The following is a 17199-nucleotide window of genomic DNA, read 5'->3' on the forward strand; positions in this document are numbered from 1 at the left end:
TATCAGTCTATGTCTGGACGCGTGTCTAAGGGAACAATGGTTCAGGGGGAGGAAGTGGTCTTTATTAGGCAGACAGACAGGAAGTAGGCTGGAGACCACCAGGATCTTTAGAAAGCGCGACACTGACGATTTTCCCTAAAACACACAACACCACACACACACACACACCACCACACACACACACACCCCAACACACCACACACACACACACACACACACACACACACACACACCCACACACACACAACACACACACACACACACACACCCCACACACACACCACACACACACACACACACACCACACACGGTGCGGTATCAGCCGTTAGGTTTCGATTCTGCGGAGATCGGTGATATAACCGGAAAATGCTTCAAATAAAAGCATTGTTTGTTAACCCATGTGTTGTCGTCCCTTTGACCTGCAACTTTGTCTGCAACTTATCAGTGTACCCCCCCCCCCCCACCCCCCCACCACCACCACCGTCGACACTGTATGTAACTTGTGATATGACAAGACAGAGCGCATGCGCACACAACGGGGATGTTGTCAGGCATAAGCATATTTTCTAACAGTAACAATATTTCAACATTCATCTTGAAACCTATGTAAAAAAAAAAAAAAAAAAAATTCTTTATTTTTGTGCACCACAACCATACCGGAAGTCGAAACTTGCAGCGCTCAGCTGTTGCAGCGTGACGCTCAGCAGCGTAAACAGAAACACGCACCAGATGAGCTCGTGGACCGTCTGAGGACAGGACAGAGAAGAGGACAGACAAGAGGACAGGACAGACACAGAGGACACAATGAAACCCAGAAAGCAACAATGGTAACATTACGCTTTATTTTGAAACTAGAGGCTCCTTTACAGCCATTTTTGGAGTCTTTACTGTGTGTTTTTTTTATTTTTTTAATATTAATGTTTTACCACTGTTTTTAATGCAGAATAATCCCAACCAGCTGTCTCTAGTTAAACGTGGCAGTGGATGGGATTATTACAGGCTGCAGGATTGGACAAATCTCCAAAATAAAAGCGTCTGCGTCTCTTTCTGCACAGTCCGTGCAGCGCGTGGACAGCTGACGGTCTCGTTACCGGAGAAACGAAACTTAGAGACAGGGACAGGAGGGTTAAGACCAGGGAGGCTGGTTAGGTTTCACATTACATATCACATCATAATATCAGGAAATAATACAACTAAATATCTTAAAGTCAGGTAAGTACACAGTATATGACATTATTATGGGACTGTATATACAGTATATAACATATACTGTATATATAGTATATACACAATATATAGTATATATACTGTGTATATAACATATACTGTATATACAGTATATAACATATACTGTATATATAGTATATACACAATATATAGTATATATACTGTGTATATAACATATACTGTATATACAGTATATGTTATATACACAGTATATAGTATATATACTGTGTATATATGTACTGTATAAATGTATATATGTGCTGTATATATATATATATATATATATATATATATATGTGTGTACACTGTAGAAAAAGCAGGATTGGCGTCTTGTTTGATTTTCTTATGAATCTTTAATATTTTCAGGGTTTTCGTGGCTCTCCACTGTTTCCTGATTGGCAGCGTGGTTGGTGAGTATCAGCAGCCTCATGTCGTGATGTCATCGTGATGTCATAGTGATGTCATCATGATGTCATTATGATGTCATCGTGATGTCATCATGATGTCATCACATCGTTAGAACAGCTCCAGGCTGCGTTCCCGCCCGCCGTCTGTTTCACATCGTTACCACTAACTAACATCGTTAGACTATAAAGTATTTTCACGTAGTTTTTTGGTGAGCTCGCGGTCCGTCATCGCCGATCACCTGAATCGGTCACCTCAGAGCCGAGCCCCCCCCCCCCCCCCCCCCCCCCCCCCACACACACTCCACAACACCACCCCACAGGTGTGTGTGTGTGTGTGTGTGGGGGGGGGTAACGGTTTGGCTTGTAAACTGAATTGAAGAAGTCATGAGTTGTGAAAATCGTTCTATTGATAGATTCATGCACTGACCCCACTCCACAGTCAACCCCCCCCCAATGTTAAATCCCCATAGAGGCAGATTTTTTAATTATTAAAGGCCAGTTATTTCATGGACACACACACACACACACACACAGAGCTGCAAACACACACACACAGCTACAAAGCCGCACACACACAAGAATATTTCCGATACACAAACAAACAATCAAACACATACACAAACACAGCTACAACGCCAAAAACACACACAACACACACAGAGCTGCAAACACACACAGGCAGGGATATTTCCTACACACACATGTTCACATACACTCTCCACTCTCACACCACCACACACACCACACACACACACACACACACACACACACACACACACACACCACCCACACACACACACACAACAACACACACACCACACACACACACACACACACAACACACACACCTTCCATAAAATCATCTCTCAATGCAAATCAGACCAGCTATGATTCTAACTGAGATAACACCATGTCTATCTCTTTTGTGTAAAGCCCTTTGAATCGCCCTGTTGCTGAAATGTGCTCTACAGATAAAGCTGCCTTACCTCCTCCTCCTCCTCCTCCTCCTCCTCCTTTCAGACTCCTCCTCCCTCCCCCCCGCCCCTGACTCCCTGTCGGTCTCCTCCCTGGTGGGGCACCGGGCGGTCCTTCCCTGCAGCTGGAAGCGGCGCCTGGGCGAGCGGGCCGCGCCCCCCCCCTGCCACGTCCAGTGGGCCACGCCGGCCGACACCGTGTTCGAGCAGCGGGGGGCGCGGCGGTGGCAGGCCGAGGAGTTCCGGGGCCGCGTGGAGGTTCCCGAGGAGAACCTGGGCTCCGGGGACTGCTCCCTGATCATCAGCGACGTCCAGATCGGAGACACGGGCCGATACGAGAGCTTCATGGTGGTGGACGGACACGGGGACGTGAAGACCAGGGTCTTCATCCAGAGCGTCAAGCTGTCCGTGTTCGGTTAGTCCATGGTGGTGTTCTTCTTCATCTCACATCCAGGTTTTTATTTAATCAAAAACCCCAAATCTTCTAGGGTTTTAAAATGACTTCGACTTGGTGTCGTTCCCTACTAGTGAAAATGAGTCTTCCTCAACGTTTGCTGTGTTCTGGTTTCGGATTAAGGAAGAAAGCTGGAAAACATTAAGATACAGAACAGGATTTATTAAAAAAAATATACAAAACAAAATGAGAAAGAAGCAAAAAAAAAAAGTGGTCAAAAAACGCGAAAGAAGCAACAAATTGTTGAAAAAAAAGAGACAAAAACCTCAAAGAATCCTAAAAAAAAATAAAAAAAAAATGGGACAAATGTAAATACATGGGGGGAAAAAACGTTGAAATAAGTGACAAATACGGTCGAACAACAGATGCTGAAAAGAGCGACAAAAAAGCGACAAACCTTCCCCGAGTAAAACGGTAAATAAAGGACACAAACGCAGAAAGAAGCAAACAAACTTCAAGATGATAAGGGGGGGGGGGGGTTGGAATATTAACTTTAGCCACATAACGTTAGCAGCACTTTGTTAGCATCATGTTGAAAGAGAAAGGAGCAAGAAAACGTCAAAAAACGCAAAAGAAGCGACAAAATGTCGAAAAGAGAGAGACATGAACCTCAAAGAATCCTGAAAAATGGGACAAATACGGTCGAACAACAAATGCCGAAAAGAGCGACAAAAAAACCGCAAAAATCAATGCTGCACCGCTGCTAGTGAAGAAGAGTCTTCCTCGACATTTGCTGTGTTCTGGTTTCGGGATAAGGAAAACAGCTGGAAAAACAGTAAGATCCAGAACAGGAAGGATGAAACAAAATGTGCAAAACAAAGAGGTGAAAGAAGCAAGAAAATGTCTAGAAAAACTATAGCGAATCCGAAAAATGTGACAAAAACGCAAAAGACACACACACCACACACACCCACACACACACACACACACACCACACACAACAACACCCACACACACACACACACACACACACACACAACACAATAGAAAAAAATCCGTCAGAAAAATAGCAAAGATTTCCCCCCCCAAAAAATGACAAAAACTTCCTAAAATCACTACAAACGTTGTAAAGAGCGACGTGAACTGTCGAAAAGAAGCGCGACAAACATTGGAGAAAAAGTGACAGAACGTCAGAAAAAGGGAATCCGAAAATGTGAAGAAAACGTTGGAAAAGCAAATCCCAGAAATGTGACCAAAATGTAGAAAGACACACAGACACACACACACACACACACACACACACACACAGACACACACACACACACACACACACACACACACACACACACACACACACACACACACACACCACACAACACACCACACACACACACACACACACACACACACACACACCACGTCATCTCTAATTTAAACATAATCGTTCCCGTCTCTCGTCCCGTGTCTCATCTTTTCTTGTCATTCTCTCGGAGTTTTCTCTTTTTCTTTCTCTGTCGTCGTCTCTTTTCTCTTTAAATCTCCCGTCGTCTCATCTTTTTTTTAATTTTTTTTATTTTTTTAAATTTGGCTTAAACAACGCTGACGTCTTTACTCTCGTTCTTCTCTCTTCAGACCACAAATCCCTCCAGTCTCGCGGTCCGGGGGAGGACCTGGTCCTGGATCTGTACACCCGGCACTCTGTGAGAGTGGTCTTCCAGGGCAGGTGAGCTCCTTACAGTCCAGGTCCCAGCCTCGAGCATCAGGGGTGGGAATCTTCACTTCACTGTCATTATCCTGTCCACGATTCTAGTCATTATCATTATACTATTATTATTATTATTATTATACTTTTATATTATTATACCACACATGGTTTTCATCAACCAACTCAAGCAGTCAGATATATGTGAACTCCCCTTTTTATTGTATCGGCTCTAAAAATGAAAATACAATTTAAAAAAAATCAACAAAAACATTCTTTTTTGATATGAAAAAATTGTTAAATGTTGCAAAATTGACTAAAACATAATTAAAAAAAAAAAAACTTCAAAAAAGTGACAGAAAAATTGGAATAAAAATTGACAAAAACGTCGAGGAAAGTGTAGAGAAAAAATAACAAAACGTTGAAATGAAATTTCAACCATGAGACGACACGAGGGTTTAGGAAATGTGCACGCTCACACTATGCTTGTCACACACACACACACACACCACACACACACACACACACACACACACACACACACACACACACACACACAACAAAGTGCAAATCCTCCATCTTAATAGCAAAGCGTCGAGGTATAATTTCTTTTGTAGAGACAGGAAAGGGGGAGAGAGGGGGGGTGGCACGCAGAACCGGGACCACTGCAGAGGACTCAAGTCTACATGGGACGCACGCCCTTACTGGGGGGGGGCTAGAGACCCCCCCCCAACGGTGGTTTTGGGAGTGGGAACGGGTTTGGGGGGCTGTAATCACCGAGAAACGAAACAGTTCAACACCCACATGCACTCATGCACGCTCTCACGTTTCTTCTTTTCAAATATCCCCGTCTCTTCTTTTATCCATGCGTCTCGTCTCCGCCGCCACACTCGACTTACATGATTACAGTTTTACCAAACGGCCTGATTACAGGCTGCTGGGAAACGTTACGATCCACCCGGTGACGTCTGCTTACACAACAGAGAGTCAACAGAGACCAGATCCCGCAGGCTGTGGGAATACATTCATTTATGTTAGGGGACTTTCCCAAAGTAGGTTAGATCTCATCCGTTTATCCACATTTACTCTGCTTTTCTTATTATATAGTCTGTTATTACACTGCATATGTCTATATTATTCTATGTAATGTTACTACATTGCACATATCTGTCCATTGTTCCTATTGCATATACATATACTTATTCTGCTCTTATAACACTGCGATATAGTTCTTGTCCTATATGCTCCACCTGTCTTATACGTTGTCTATCACGTTGCATTTTCTGCGTTTTTTTTGGCACTTCTCGTTGAACGCAAACTGCATTTTTCGGTTTTTATACCCTGCACAGTGATGATGCAGTTGAATCTAATCTAATCTTGGAATTTCATTCGTTTTTGGTACCTATTAATCATCTCTACGTATACAGTATATCCCCGGACTCACCCCACCCCCCATATTTTTGACTTTATATTTGATATTTTACATATTTCTTATATTTTTGTGTCAACACTAAAGGGGTTGCTTCAATCTCGTTGCACAGGTACTGTGTTCTTGTGTATAATGACAATAAAGGTTTTCCATTCTAGTCTAGTTTTGGGTTTTTTAAGATCCACAGCAGACAGAGGAGCCAGGAAGTCACGTTCACAGCCTTTAACTTCAGAGTAAAACCTTCAATCAAACGAGTCACCTCAGGCTTTCATTACGCCGAGGCGCCTTTTGTTACTCGCACACACACACACACACACACACACTGGCAGATCAGAACTAGAACCAGAACCAGAATCAGAACCAGAACCAGAACCAGAATCAGAACCCGAATTAGAACCAGAACCAGCTTTATTGGCCAGGTATGAGGACAAATACCAGGAATTTTTCTTTGGAGCATCGTTGCTCACAATGTGGTTACACATACAAAACCACCAAAACAAAAATATACACACTACTATATACACAACATATACACACTAATATATACACAATACATACACACTCTAAACAGAAACAATATAGAGGGATGAGTGCATTGAAGAGTTCAATAAAATCATTTACATGTGGAGCCTAGTGCAAAGGATACTGGGATAAATAGTATCATGTTATTATATTACAAATGTGAACAGTTCTGAAATAGGAAATGAGAATGATGAGTAAATAAAAAATAATAAGTGAGATGTGAGAATGGGAATGATGAGTAAATAAAAAATAATAAGTGAGATGTGAGAATGGGAATGATGAGTAAATAGTAACAAGCAAATAAGATCTGTGGAAAGTCGAGATGTTGTCCTCGCTGAGCGGACAAACTTTAACTCAAAGTTGGGCGATGTGGAAAAATCAATAAAATGAATAAGATGTGGATATTGCGGCGAGGTTTTAGGGTTCGCCCACTGACAGATCCTGATCCCTGGTCTGATCCCTGGTCTGCAGGAACGGCTCTGAGTGGGAGGACCTGTGGATGCGGGGCGACGCAGACTCGCCGCGGCTGCAGAAGCACCCGCTGGGCGAGCAGCTGACCATCACGAGGTTGACGAGCGCCGACCAGGGAACCTACAAGGTCCTGGACGCCGACGGGCTCGCCGTCAGCACCGTGCAGCTCTCCGTGAACGGTGAGCGGACGGTTCATCCGTCACGTAAACTTTACGTAGTCTTACAAACTTTCATCTTCACCATATTAGACCGTCGAAGTCGTTCATCAAGCCAAAAAACACAAACTGATAGTCTCTAATTAACGCTTCTATAATGAGAGGATTTTCAGCTTTTCTCTGTTTTGTGTCTTTAACTCTTGTGTCGTCTTCCTGTCAAAATTGATAGTCAACATTTTTGGTCACGCTTTTGTAATCAATATTTTTAACTTTTTCTTATGTTTTTGTCCCTTTTTTCAACCCTTTTTTTTCCAATGTTTGTCACTTTCTTTGACGTCTTCAACCCTACGTGACACTAACTTATTAACTTTAGTTTTACAGTTATTTTTGGAAGTTATGGTCAGTAAACCTAATTTTAAGGAAAATTATACCTAATGTTTGAGTTAGAAAAGCAAAAATTAGGAATTATTGAGTCTAAAATTAAAGGAATGGATGTTATTAGATGATCACAGACTGGAATATGTTTACTTAATAACTTTTACTCAATACTATTTTAAAAGCACTTCCATGTTTCCTCCAAATTCTATAAAAGACGCCCAAAATTAATGAAAGTAGAGATGTGTACGTGCCAAAGAGCGTTGTGTGGAATCAATCATGTTATTTTGGGGAATTAAAAAGAACATTGATATAGGACAACGGGTCAATTTATTTATATAACTAAATGTTTGTGCTTTTCCAATGTTTTTGTCACTTTTTCTGATTTATTTCTCACTTTTTCCATCTTTTGGTGCTTTTTAAAAAAAAGCTGAGTTGGTTTAACCCTGGTGTTGCCACTCGGGTCAAATTGACCCGTTTTAAAGTGTTTTATATCCAAAATATGGATTTCTTTCAACCAAATTGCCCAAAAAATAACATGGATGATTCCATACAACATACGTCAGGTAAATAGCATTTGAATTCTTTTTTTTTTTTTAATGGTTTCAAAACAGTATCCGGACTAAACTCTGACATCGATCCATCTGAGATCCACTCAACACCCTCTGATCTTAATTAGTCAAAATAATTCATCATTTCTGCCTTTTTTAACTACAAAACGTAGTATGTATGTATGTATAATTTTATATAAACGAGGTTTGTTGACCATGAATTCAAAGAATAAGTGTAGAACCTGTTATTAAACCAGCTCAGGTTTTAAAAAAAGAAAATAGCACCAGAAGCTGGAAAAAATGAGAAATAAATCAGAAAAAGCAACAAAAACATTGGAAAAGCACAAAAAAAATTTCATTTTCAATTTTGACCTGGAAGGACGAGTTCATGTTAACTCGAAGACAACACGAGGGTTATATTATTATTATTATTATAGATATTACTAATCTTGACATTTTCATCTTATTTCAAAGGCCCATTTTTTTAATGAAAAAACTAAAAAATGGGTCAAATTTGACCCGAGGACAACATGAGGGATAAGTAAAAAGGATCCTACTCTTCAACAAAAAGGTGCATCTCTGTAGAGATCCTTTTAATCTCTGTATTTTTTAATCTCTTTATATTAATATAAATATGTTAATATTCTAAGTGTGTTGTCACACACTTAGAATATTAACATAAGCCCGTCAGACGCAAAAAACACAACTTTTAGTCGACGAAATTGACGATGCACATTTCCCCCGAGTGGCTCCACTGCGGCCTGCAGCGATCCTTCTCCTTACTGGACTAGTTTAGTCACTTAAGACACAAAATCAAAGGAAAATAGGCTCCAGGAACCAGGAACCAGGAACCAGGGAAACAAACGTTACCCTTTAAGCCGTGCAGCATGTACACACCTGGTAAAGCTGAATATTTTACTTTACCTGCTCTGAGTTCTGCCTCCGGGTCCATGCCCCGGTTTGTGTAGACTGGATCGACGAGCATAATTTAAATCTCACCTCAAGCGGTTTTGAATTATGACGATTTGCATCGATGTCACATGCGACTGTTCGCTGTTTCACAGGAAAACACACGGCTCGGAAATCCTACCAGAGCCAGGAGAATCAGGCAGCAGCAGGTGAGACGACAGCTTTCACATTCTGACACACGAAGCAAACTTAAAGACGACTCACATGAAGGGAATGATGGTTGAAAAATATCTAAAATCAATGTGCTCTGGATCTGGTTTAACCCTCCATCTCCTCCCTCGGATGTTTTCCAGATGCCAGAAGCAGCTGTTCAGCGCTCCTCGTCTCGTCTCTTCTTCTCACGGGTTTCCAGATTCTTCTCCTGCTGTGAGAAGACCTCCTCTGCAAAACAACTGCACATAGATGCATAACAACTCCACGATAATATATCTATTTTTTATATGATTTGCTGGCTTTTACTATAGCCAGCAAATCATATAAAGCAGGGGTGTCAAGGGGGGTTCATGGGCCACAGACCTAATATGATCTCAAGTGGGCCGGACCAGTAAACCAGTCCAGACAGATCAGAAACTGGGGCCATTGTCTAAAAAAACTATTATATTATGGACCCAAGAGAGGGGGGGGGGTTAATATTCTGAGAAAAAGAGGAATTTCTAAGATTAAAGTCGTACATTTGTGGGAAAAGGACTCGGATATTCTCTGAGATTTAAGTGGTGAATTTGGAATTGAAATCTATTATTTTCCCTGCAATTTTCACACTTTGCAGAGTCATCCAGTGGGCCCGGCTGGACCCTCTGGTGGGCCGGTTCTGGCCCACGGGCCGTACGTTTGACACCCCTGATCTAAAGGTTCTTAACGGGTCCGATGAGCCGCGTGTGGGAGGGTCGACTGTAACTTAAGTAGAGTGAGAGAGTGTGTGAGATGTGATTTGAAGTTTAAAGTATTTGTGTTCGACACGTTGACGTGGAGACAAGGCTGAAATTTACTGTTTGAGAAGAAAATAGGTTTTAAAATCTGCATTTTTTTGGGGGGATATAATGATTCACTTGTTCCGAGAGTTGGTGCTTTCACACCTATAGTTCGGTGGACTCTGTGCGGTTCGGGGGCGAAGTTACAACATCGTTGCGTAATTCATTTAGTTAGTAGTTAGACAGCCGCCTGTTTATTGGACAGAATATCCAAAATAATGGAGCAACGCCAACGTTACGTCTCAGGTTTTCTGGTTCTGCTTTAGTGTTTCTAAAATTTTAAAGCAGCGAGTGAAGGAGAGATGATGATGTCACACAGACTGATGATGTCACACAGACTGATGATGTCACACAGACAGCTTATGGATATGAACATCATCGTCCCTTAAATCACACACACACACATTTTAAAATTGTGTGTGAGGGTGAACTTGCAGGCTGGTAAATGCTCTGTTGTTGGCTCTCTCCTTCATTTGGAAGCGAACTGTGACCCCCCCCCCCCTGTTTTCAAATATAAAGCTGGAGTCCTGACATGGTTAGCCTAGCTTAGCACGATGCCTGGAAGTAGAGGGGGAACAGCTAGCTTGGCTCCATTCAGAATTCAGAAATACACCAAATACCAGCACTTCTAACGCCGAAAAACACCGCTAGAAATACAGCTTTCTGCAGCCGGGAGGCGTTTTCATTCGCTTAAAGCAGAGGAAGAAATTCAGGTCAACATGTTACGGGAGTGGAGGACTCTGTTACCGATTGGCTGCTGACATTTTCGGGCTGTACTTTAACGGTTAAAGTTAAACCTGCCCAACTTTTAGTTTGGCGACGGCCGCCATGTTAAGCTGCGGCGGCCGCTCCGTGTTCAGCGAGCCACGGCTTGGCTTGGCGTGTTTTCAGCTCAATGCTTATTGATTAACAGGCTCTAATTTGTGAAATCCATACATGTGTAAATAACATTTTTCCTGTTTTCTGTGCAATAGTATCTCTTGACTGGGCCGACTATAATTACCCAATGATTTCAATTTATCAGCTGATTGAATAATTATCACTACTAGAAATTAGGCATCAGGGCTAAAGCCCGACCGATATTAGGCATTTCCCGATCTATTGGTATCTGTATTTATATTATTATATTATTTCATCAGAATCATACATGGCAAATAAATTTGCACCTTCTACCCCGTGAGTAGGTTATACCGGCCCCCTGAACCCACCAGTTAGTGTAGCGGGGCCCTTTAAACCCTCACAGTGTCTATGAGGCTGAAAACCGCTCATTCAATGCAGGGAGAACATTCAAAAACGGCTGTAATGTCTTAATTTGGAGATGTCAAAGTTAACAAAGTTAAACACAAAGTTAACAAAATTGTGTTTGGTGAATCTAACACTGGAAAAAGAATGTATGTACATGTTCATGTATACATAAGTATGTATACATGTCCATGTATATATGTGTAAGTATACATGTGCCTGTATACATGAACATGTATACATGTGCATGTATATGTGTAGGTATGACACGTGTATGTACACATGTGTATGTATACATATGCATGTATACTGCGCATAATACATGCACCAATGTACATACGCATATATACATGAACATGATACATGCCACATGTATACATGAAATGTATAAGCATGTATATGTGCATGTATATATGTGTATGTACACGTGTATGTACACATGTGTATGTATATACGTGTATGTATACATTGTGCATGTATATATGCGCATGTATACATACGCATGTATACATGCACATGTATACGTGTGCATGTATACATGCACATGTATACATGTGCATGTATATATGTGCATGTATATGTGTCTGTACACGTGTATGTACACATGTGTACATACACATGTGTACATGCATACACATATGCAATAACCATATTTATTTAACTAATTACATACTCACTAGATTAAATAGTAACTACCGCTTTTTTAACCTATATTTTGTAGTCTACGTGACTGATGGGAACAACAACCTCTGACGTTGGTCCAGTGTTAAGAGAGATCGCTGCAGTCGGCATTGAAGCTACAAACAAACAAGCTAACAATGGAAGTCAATGGGACAACTGTCCAGCTTGTATTTACCTTCACAAAGGTGCTCGTTTGGCCGCTGACAGACTCAGATTAATATTCTTAGTGTCTGACAACATTATGGAAAGGATGCCTTCAGAGATAAAGCTTTAAAACCTCTTTTTTGTTTTGTTTCTTGAGACTTTTCTGTTTTTTCTGAGACTTTTCTGTTTATTTACATGGAGTCTGTCTTGTTTTCATGTTCAAATAAAGGATTTTACTCTTTAACAGAAAGGTCGACATATTAGAAATCCTCTCCATAATGTTGTCAGACACTAACAATAATCATCTGAGTCTGTCAGTGGCAAAACGAGCCTTTTAGTGAAGGTAAATACCAGCTGGACATTTGTCCCATTGACTTCCATTGTAGCTTGTTTCACCTTATCTCCCTTAATACGGGACCAGTGTCGGAGGTTGTTGTTCCCATCAGTCGTTTATACACAAAAACACAGGAACATAGGGTTAAAAAAAAGCAGTAGTTACCCTTTAACTTCCTGTCTTTCATAAACCACGGGTTTGTTTCATTTCCATTAAAAATCCATCTGATCATTATTGTAAACAAATGTAAAATCTGTTGATTTGTAGTTACTGAAGTGTGATTTGTTTGATGTGATCGGTCGTTATTTAAGTTCTTCAGTTGATAGTATTAAAATATGTTCTTGTCTAATAATAAACAAATGAAAACAAAACAGGCAAACAAAATATCACGGTCACGTTTCTATTATTCATGGTTAATAACTCACAGACGGCTGGTTCACACGGGAATGACTTTGCATACAGAGCTACACAAAACAACACAAAACAACACAAAATAACACAAAATACACGCAACTGGATGAACTCTGCACAGCTACATAAACGAGCTAAGGCACACAACGCCTTCAGGACTCCCTCCCTCTGTAATAACAGAGAGAGGGACGGGGTTCTTTAAAGGAGCAGTCTGGTGCTACTCTGTGTTTTTCTCACATTGACTCAAACTCAAAATTGAAAATCAACGATTTTATTGACGCTTTTTATCGACGATTTTAACTTTTTCTTACGTTTTTGTCCCTTTTTTCAACACCCACTCCACTTTGACGTTTTCAACACTACGTAACACTAACTTATTAACTTTAGTTTTACAGTTATTTTTGGGATTTATGGTCAATAAACCTCATTTATAGGAAATTATCCCTAATGTTTGAGTTAGAAAAGCAGAAATTAGGAATTATTGAGACTAAAATTAAAGGAATGGATGTTGATGATAATCACAGACTGGAATATGTCAACTTTTACTCAACACTATTTCAAAAGTACTTTTTTACAATGCTATAAAATTGAATAAGACGCCCCAAAATTAATGAAAGTAGAGATGTGTACTTAGCAAAGAGCGTTGGAATCAATCATGTTATTTTGATATAGGAATACAGGTCAATTTGACCCGAGGACAACATGAGGACAACATGAGGACAACATGAGGACAACATGAGGGTTAACAAGTTTTGTCACTAGAGCACCAAATGTGGATTAATCCGCCGCTGAAAATAGTTCCCCAAGAAACTCACTATTAACAATGCAGTGTTTTCCCTCTGACTTCGACCTAGATGCACATATCTGATGGAAGGGTTTAGGGGTCTATGCTACTTTTGGACTATTATTATCACCATATCTGTATCTAACATGTTGGAAAAGCTGGAGCAGATAATAAATACACACAACTCGCTAAAGAAGTCCAACGACAATCATTACATCTGAGAAAAGTCTTTTAGTTAGATGCTTCTTTTCAACGTTTTTGCTGCATTTTACATTCATTTTGGCTAAAGTGCTGCCAAAAATAACTCGGGTGCTGCACCTAAGACTTAACATGGACGGGGGGGGGGGAACCCTGCAATGGGGTTGGAGCTGTGAGCCACAGACAGGAAGTCAGACAGCACTGAGAGCCAATAAGAAGACAAATACAGAAGATCAGCAGCGCTGCCCTTTAACGTCCAGTCTCACCTGTGGAGGTTCAATGAAGCCGCAGCTCAAAAAAAATAAAATAAATTCAAGTCACGTGTTTGCAAGAGCTCCTCTCGCTAGTGCAGGACTATAAAATGTTATAAATCAAATCTTATACACGTAGGATTTCTTCTCGCGGATTAAGTTAAAAAGACAAAAAGAAGAACCAACGTTTGTTCAGTGTTTCGTAACAAAAGTCAAGATGTTTTTGTGTTGCTTTACTAAAACGTCCTGATTTTGTATTTCCACCATAAATCAGGGACATTTCACACCAGCACATTTCATTTGCTTAAAGATATAGTCCGTAAGACTTTAATCACTGCTTCAGGCAGGGCTGTTTAAGGTGAACACCTCTCTCTATATATATATATATATATATATATATATATATATAAGGTAGTTTCCATCGTTAGTGATGAGGTCTTCTATTCCTGTGCTGGATTCAAACTGCCCTCTCATAAATAGGAAGATAACCCCGTGTTTCTGGGTGTAGATCTCACTGATATCAGACATTCACACTGTTTAACATCAGAATCAGCAGAGACACATTTATCTTTGAGAGCCACATCGCCGCAAAATGACTCGCTTGACTATTAGAATTTGATCCATTGGCTCCATGAGAGCCGCGCGATTAAATAATTTCATCCCCATTCAAGTTAGCGGAGTGCTAAACAGGAAGTAGCCGGCTCGTGCACCTGGTTTCGGGGCCGCAGGTAGCAGCGCCGGTCACCCGGGTAACGGTAACGCTGGAGTACAACTGTTTGGGCTTCATGGGACACTGGAAAAATCCCACGCTGGATCCAGGTTTATTATATTAATATATCCATGTTTTATATGAATATATCCATGTTTTATATGAATATATCCAGGTTTTATATGGATATATCCAGGTTTTTATAATATTAATATCTCCAGGTTTTATAATATTAATATCTCCAGGTTTTATTTACTGCCCCAGGTTTGTATATTATGTATCCAGGTTTATTTAATATCATTAAAATTACTAGTCCGTTTATATGAACTGTATCCAGGTGTATATGATGTACAGTTTAATGAATGTCATCCAGGTTTTAGTAGGAATATATCCAGGTTTTTGATTATCAGGTTATATGATTATCAGCCTTTATATGAAGATTCCAGTTTTATAGAGATAATATCAAGGTTTTGAGACTGATATAATCCGTTACGTATTTAATATATCAGGTATCGTTATATATATATATATCCAGGTTTATATTAATATACATCAGGTTTTTATTGTAATTATATCCAGGTTTTATATGAATATCAGGTTATATGTATCCAGTGTTATGATGATCCCAGGTTTAATAAGTATATCAAGGTTTTTATATTATTGATCACAGGGTACAGCACCGGCCGAGTCACCACCAGAGAAACCAACCGTGACTAAAATCTTCAGGATTATAACTTAAATTTTACAAAATTAAATTAAATCTGTTTAACAGACAAGCAGTGGCTCTGCAGCTTGATTATTATTACTATGGATATCTGCACCCCCCACCCTATGTTCAGCACCTTTTGACATACAGTGAAATAAAATAGAAACATTGGAAAGGACTGGGTTCATGTCCGCTTGTGTCTCTGTGCAGACACTGGTCCATGAGAGGACTTGTTCTTCAGATGGAGGGAGAATGTCTCCCAAAATAAAGGTACAGTGTGACTCACGTTCTTCAGAGGGCGGGAGGGAGGAGGTGGGAGGAGGAGGGAGGGAGGGGGAGGAGACACCTACACCTTCAGGTATTAGGCTGATACTTCAAAAACAGCCAGTCTGGTGCTTTTGCGGAAGGGTTCCCCGCCGCCGACGTGGTTCCCCGCCGCCGACGTGGTTCCCCATTCAGAAGTTGGGCTTGTGCTTCTTCACCTCCACCATGAGGTGGTGCAGGTTGATGAGCTCCGAGCGGACCGCCAGGCTGCGGAACGTGGGCTGGTTCAGGACTTTGTGGAAGCCGTGGTAGTACTGGATCAGCTGGGTCAGGGCGCCCTGCGGCGGGGACAGGAAGTGCTGCTTCATTACACCACTCACTGTCTCGTAGACAGAGAGACAGAGACGGAGAGACAGAGACAGACAGATAGACAGACACAGATAGATACAGACAGATAGACAGACAGCGACAAGAGACAGACAGAGACAAGAGAGAGAAACAGAGAAAGAAAGACATACAGAGAGACAGACAGACAGAGTCAGACAGAAAAAGAGACAGACACAGACAGACAGAGACAGACAAAGACAGACAGAGACAGACAAAGACAGAGTCAGACAGAAAAAGAGACACACACACAGACAGACGGAGACAGACAAAGACAAGAGACAGAGGCAAGACAGACAAACAGACAAGAGAGACAAAAGAGACAGACAAGACAGAGACTGAGACAGACAGAGATATGAGTCTCACCTGCCTGCCCTCTCACCTGCCTGCCGTCTCACCTGCCTGCCGTCTCACCTGCCCGCCCGTCTCACCTGTCTGCCCGTCTCACCTGCCCGCCCGTCTCACCTGCCCGCCCGTCTCACCTGTCTGCCCTCTCACCTGCCTGCCGTCTCACCTGCCTGCCCGTCTCACCTGCCCGCCCGTCTCACCTGCCCGCCCGTCTCACCTGCCCGCCCGTCTCACCTGTATGATGCTGGTTCCATTTTTGAAGTTGGTGAAGGACCTCATGACGTCCTGACTCATTGACTCCACCGACTGCTTCCACGTGCTGGAAAACCCACGAACCAGCTGCGTGATCCGAGCTGCAGGGGACACAAAATATTAATAATCATAAATTATAATAATCCGGTCGAGTCTACGACTTCTGTTTCTGTCTTCAGTCTCAACTTCTTGTGTCAGATAAATTAATTTGTTACGACTTCGCATTTTCCCTCCAAGGATAAAGTGACGGAAACAGTTGCCTAGAGCTGTGTTTATCATAGCAGGTCCAGGTCCCGGGTCGAGACCATAGCAGGTCCCAGGTCGGGACCATGGCAGGTCCCAGGTCG

The 17199-nt window shown here is 41.5% G+C and overlaps 2 protein-coding genes across 4 annotated transcripts in view; one reads left to right on the forward strand and one right to left on the reverse strand.

Annotated features, from left to right (window-relative positions):
- Positions 1-660: 660 nt before the first annotated feature.
- On the forward strand, positions 661-10635 carry igldcp (Ig-like domain-containing protein). Its single transcript, XM_032519865.1, has 7 exons — positions 661-827; positions 1594-1637; positions 2655-3023; positions 4635-4725; positions 7127-7305; positions 9272-9325; positions 9470-10635. The coding sequence occupies exons 1-7, from the start codon at positions 805-807 to the stop codon at positions 9544-9546; spliced, it is 837 nt and encodes a 278-aa protein (XP_032375756.1). The 5' UTR covers positions 661-804; the 3' UTR covers positions 9547-10635.
- A 5031-nt stretch (positions 10636-15666) lies between these two features.
- vps52 (VPS52 subunit of GARP complex) overlaps positions 15667-17199 on the reverse strand; it is a 29870-nt gene continuing 28337 nt past the window's right edge. For all 3 annotated transcript variants that reach the window (XM_032519834.1, XM_032519833.1, XM_032519832.1), the window contains 2 exons: positions 16835-16953; positions 15667-16206 (listed from right to left, as the gene is read on the reverse strand). In XM_032519834.1, coding sequence (XP_032375725.1) covers positions 16060-16206; positions 16835-16953 — 266 coding nt within the window. In that variant the 3' untranslated portion in view covers positions 15667-16059. The remainder of the gene's footprint in view (positions 16207-16834; positions 16954-17199) is intronic.

Source organism: Etheostoma spectabile, chromosome 7, assembly GCF_008692095.1.
Source record: "Etheostoma spectabile isolate EspeVRDwgs_2016 chromosome 7, UIUC_Espe_1.0, whole genome shotgun sequence".
Classification (NCBI taxonomy): domain Eukaryota; kingdom Metazoa; phylum Chordata; class Actinopteri; order Perciformes; family Percidae; genus Etheostoma; species Etheostoma spectabile.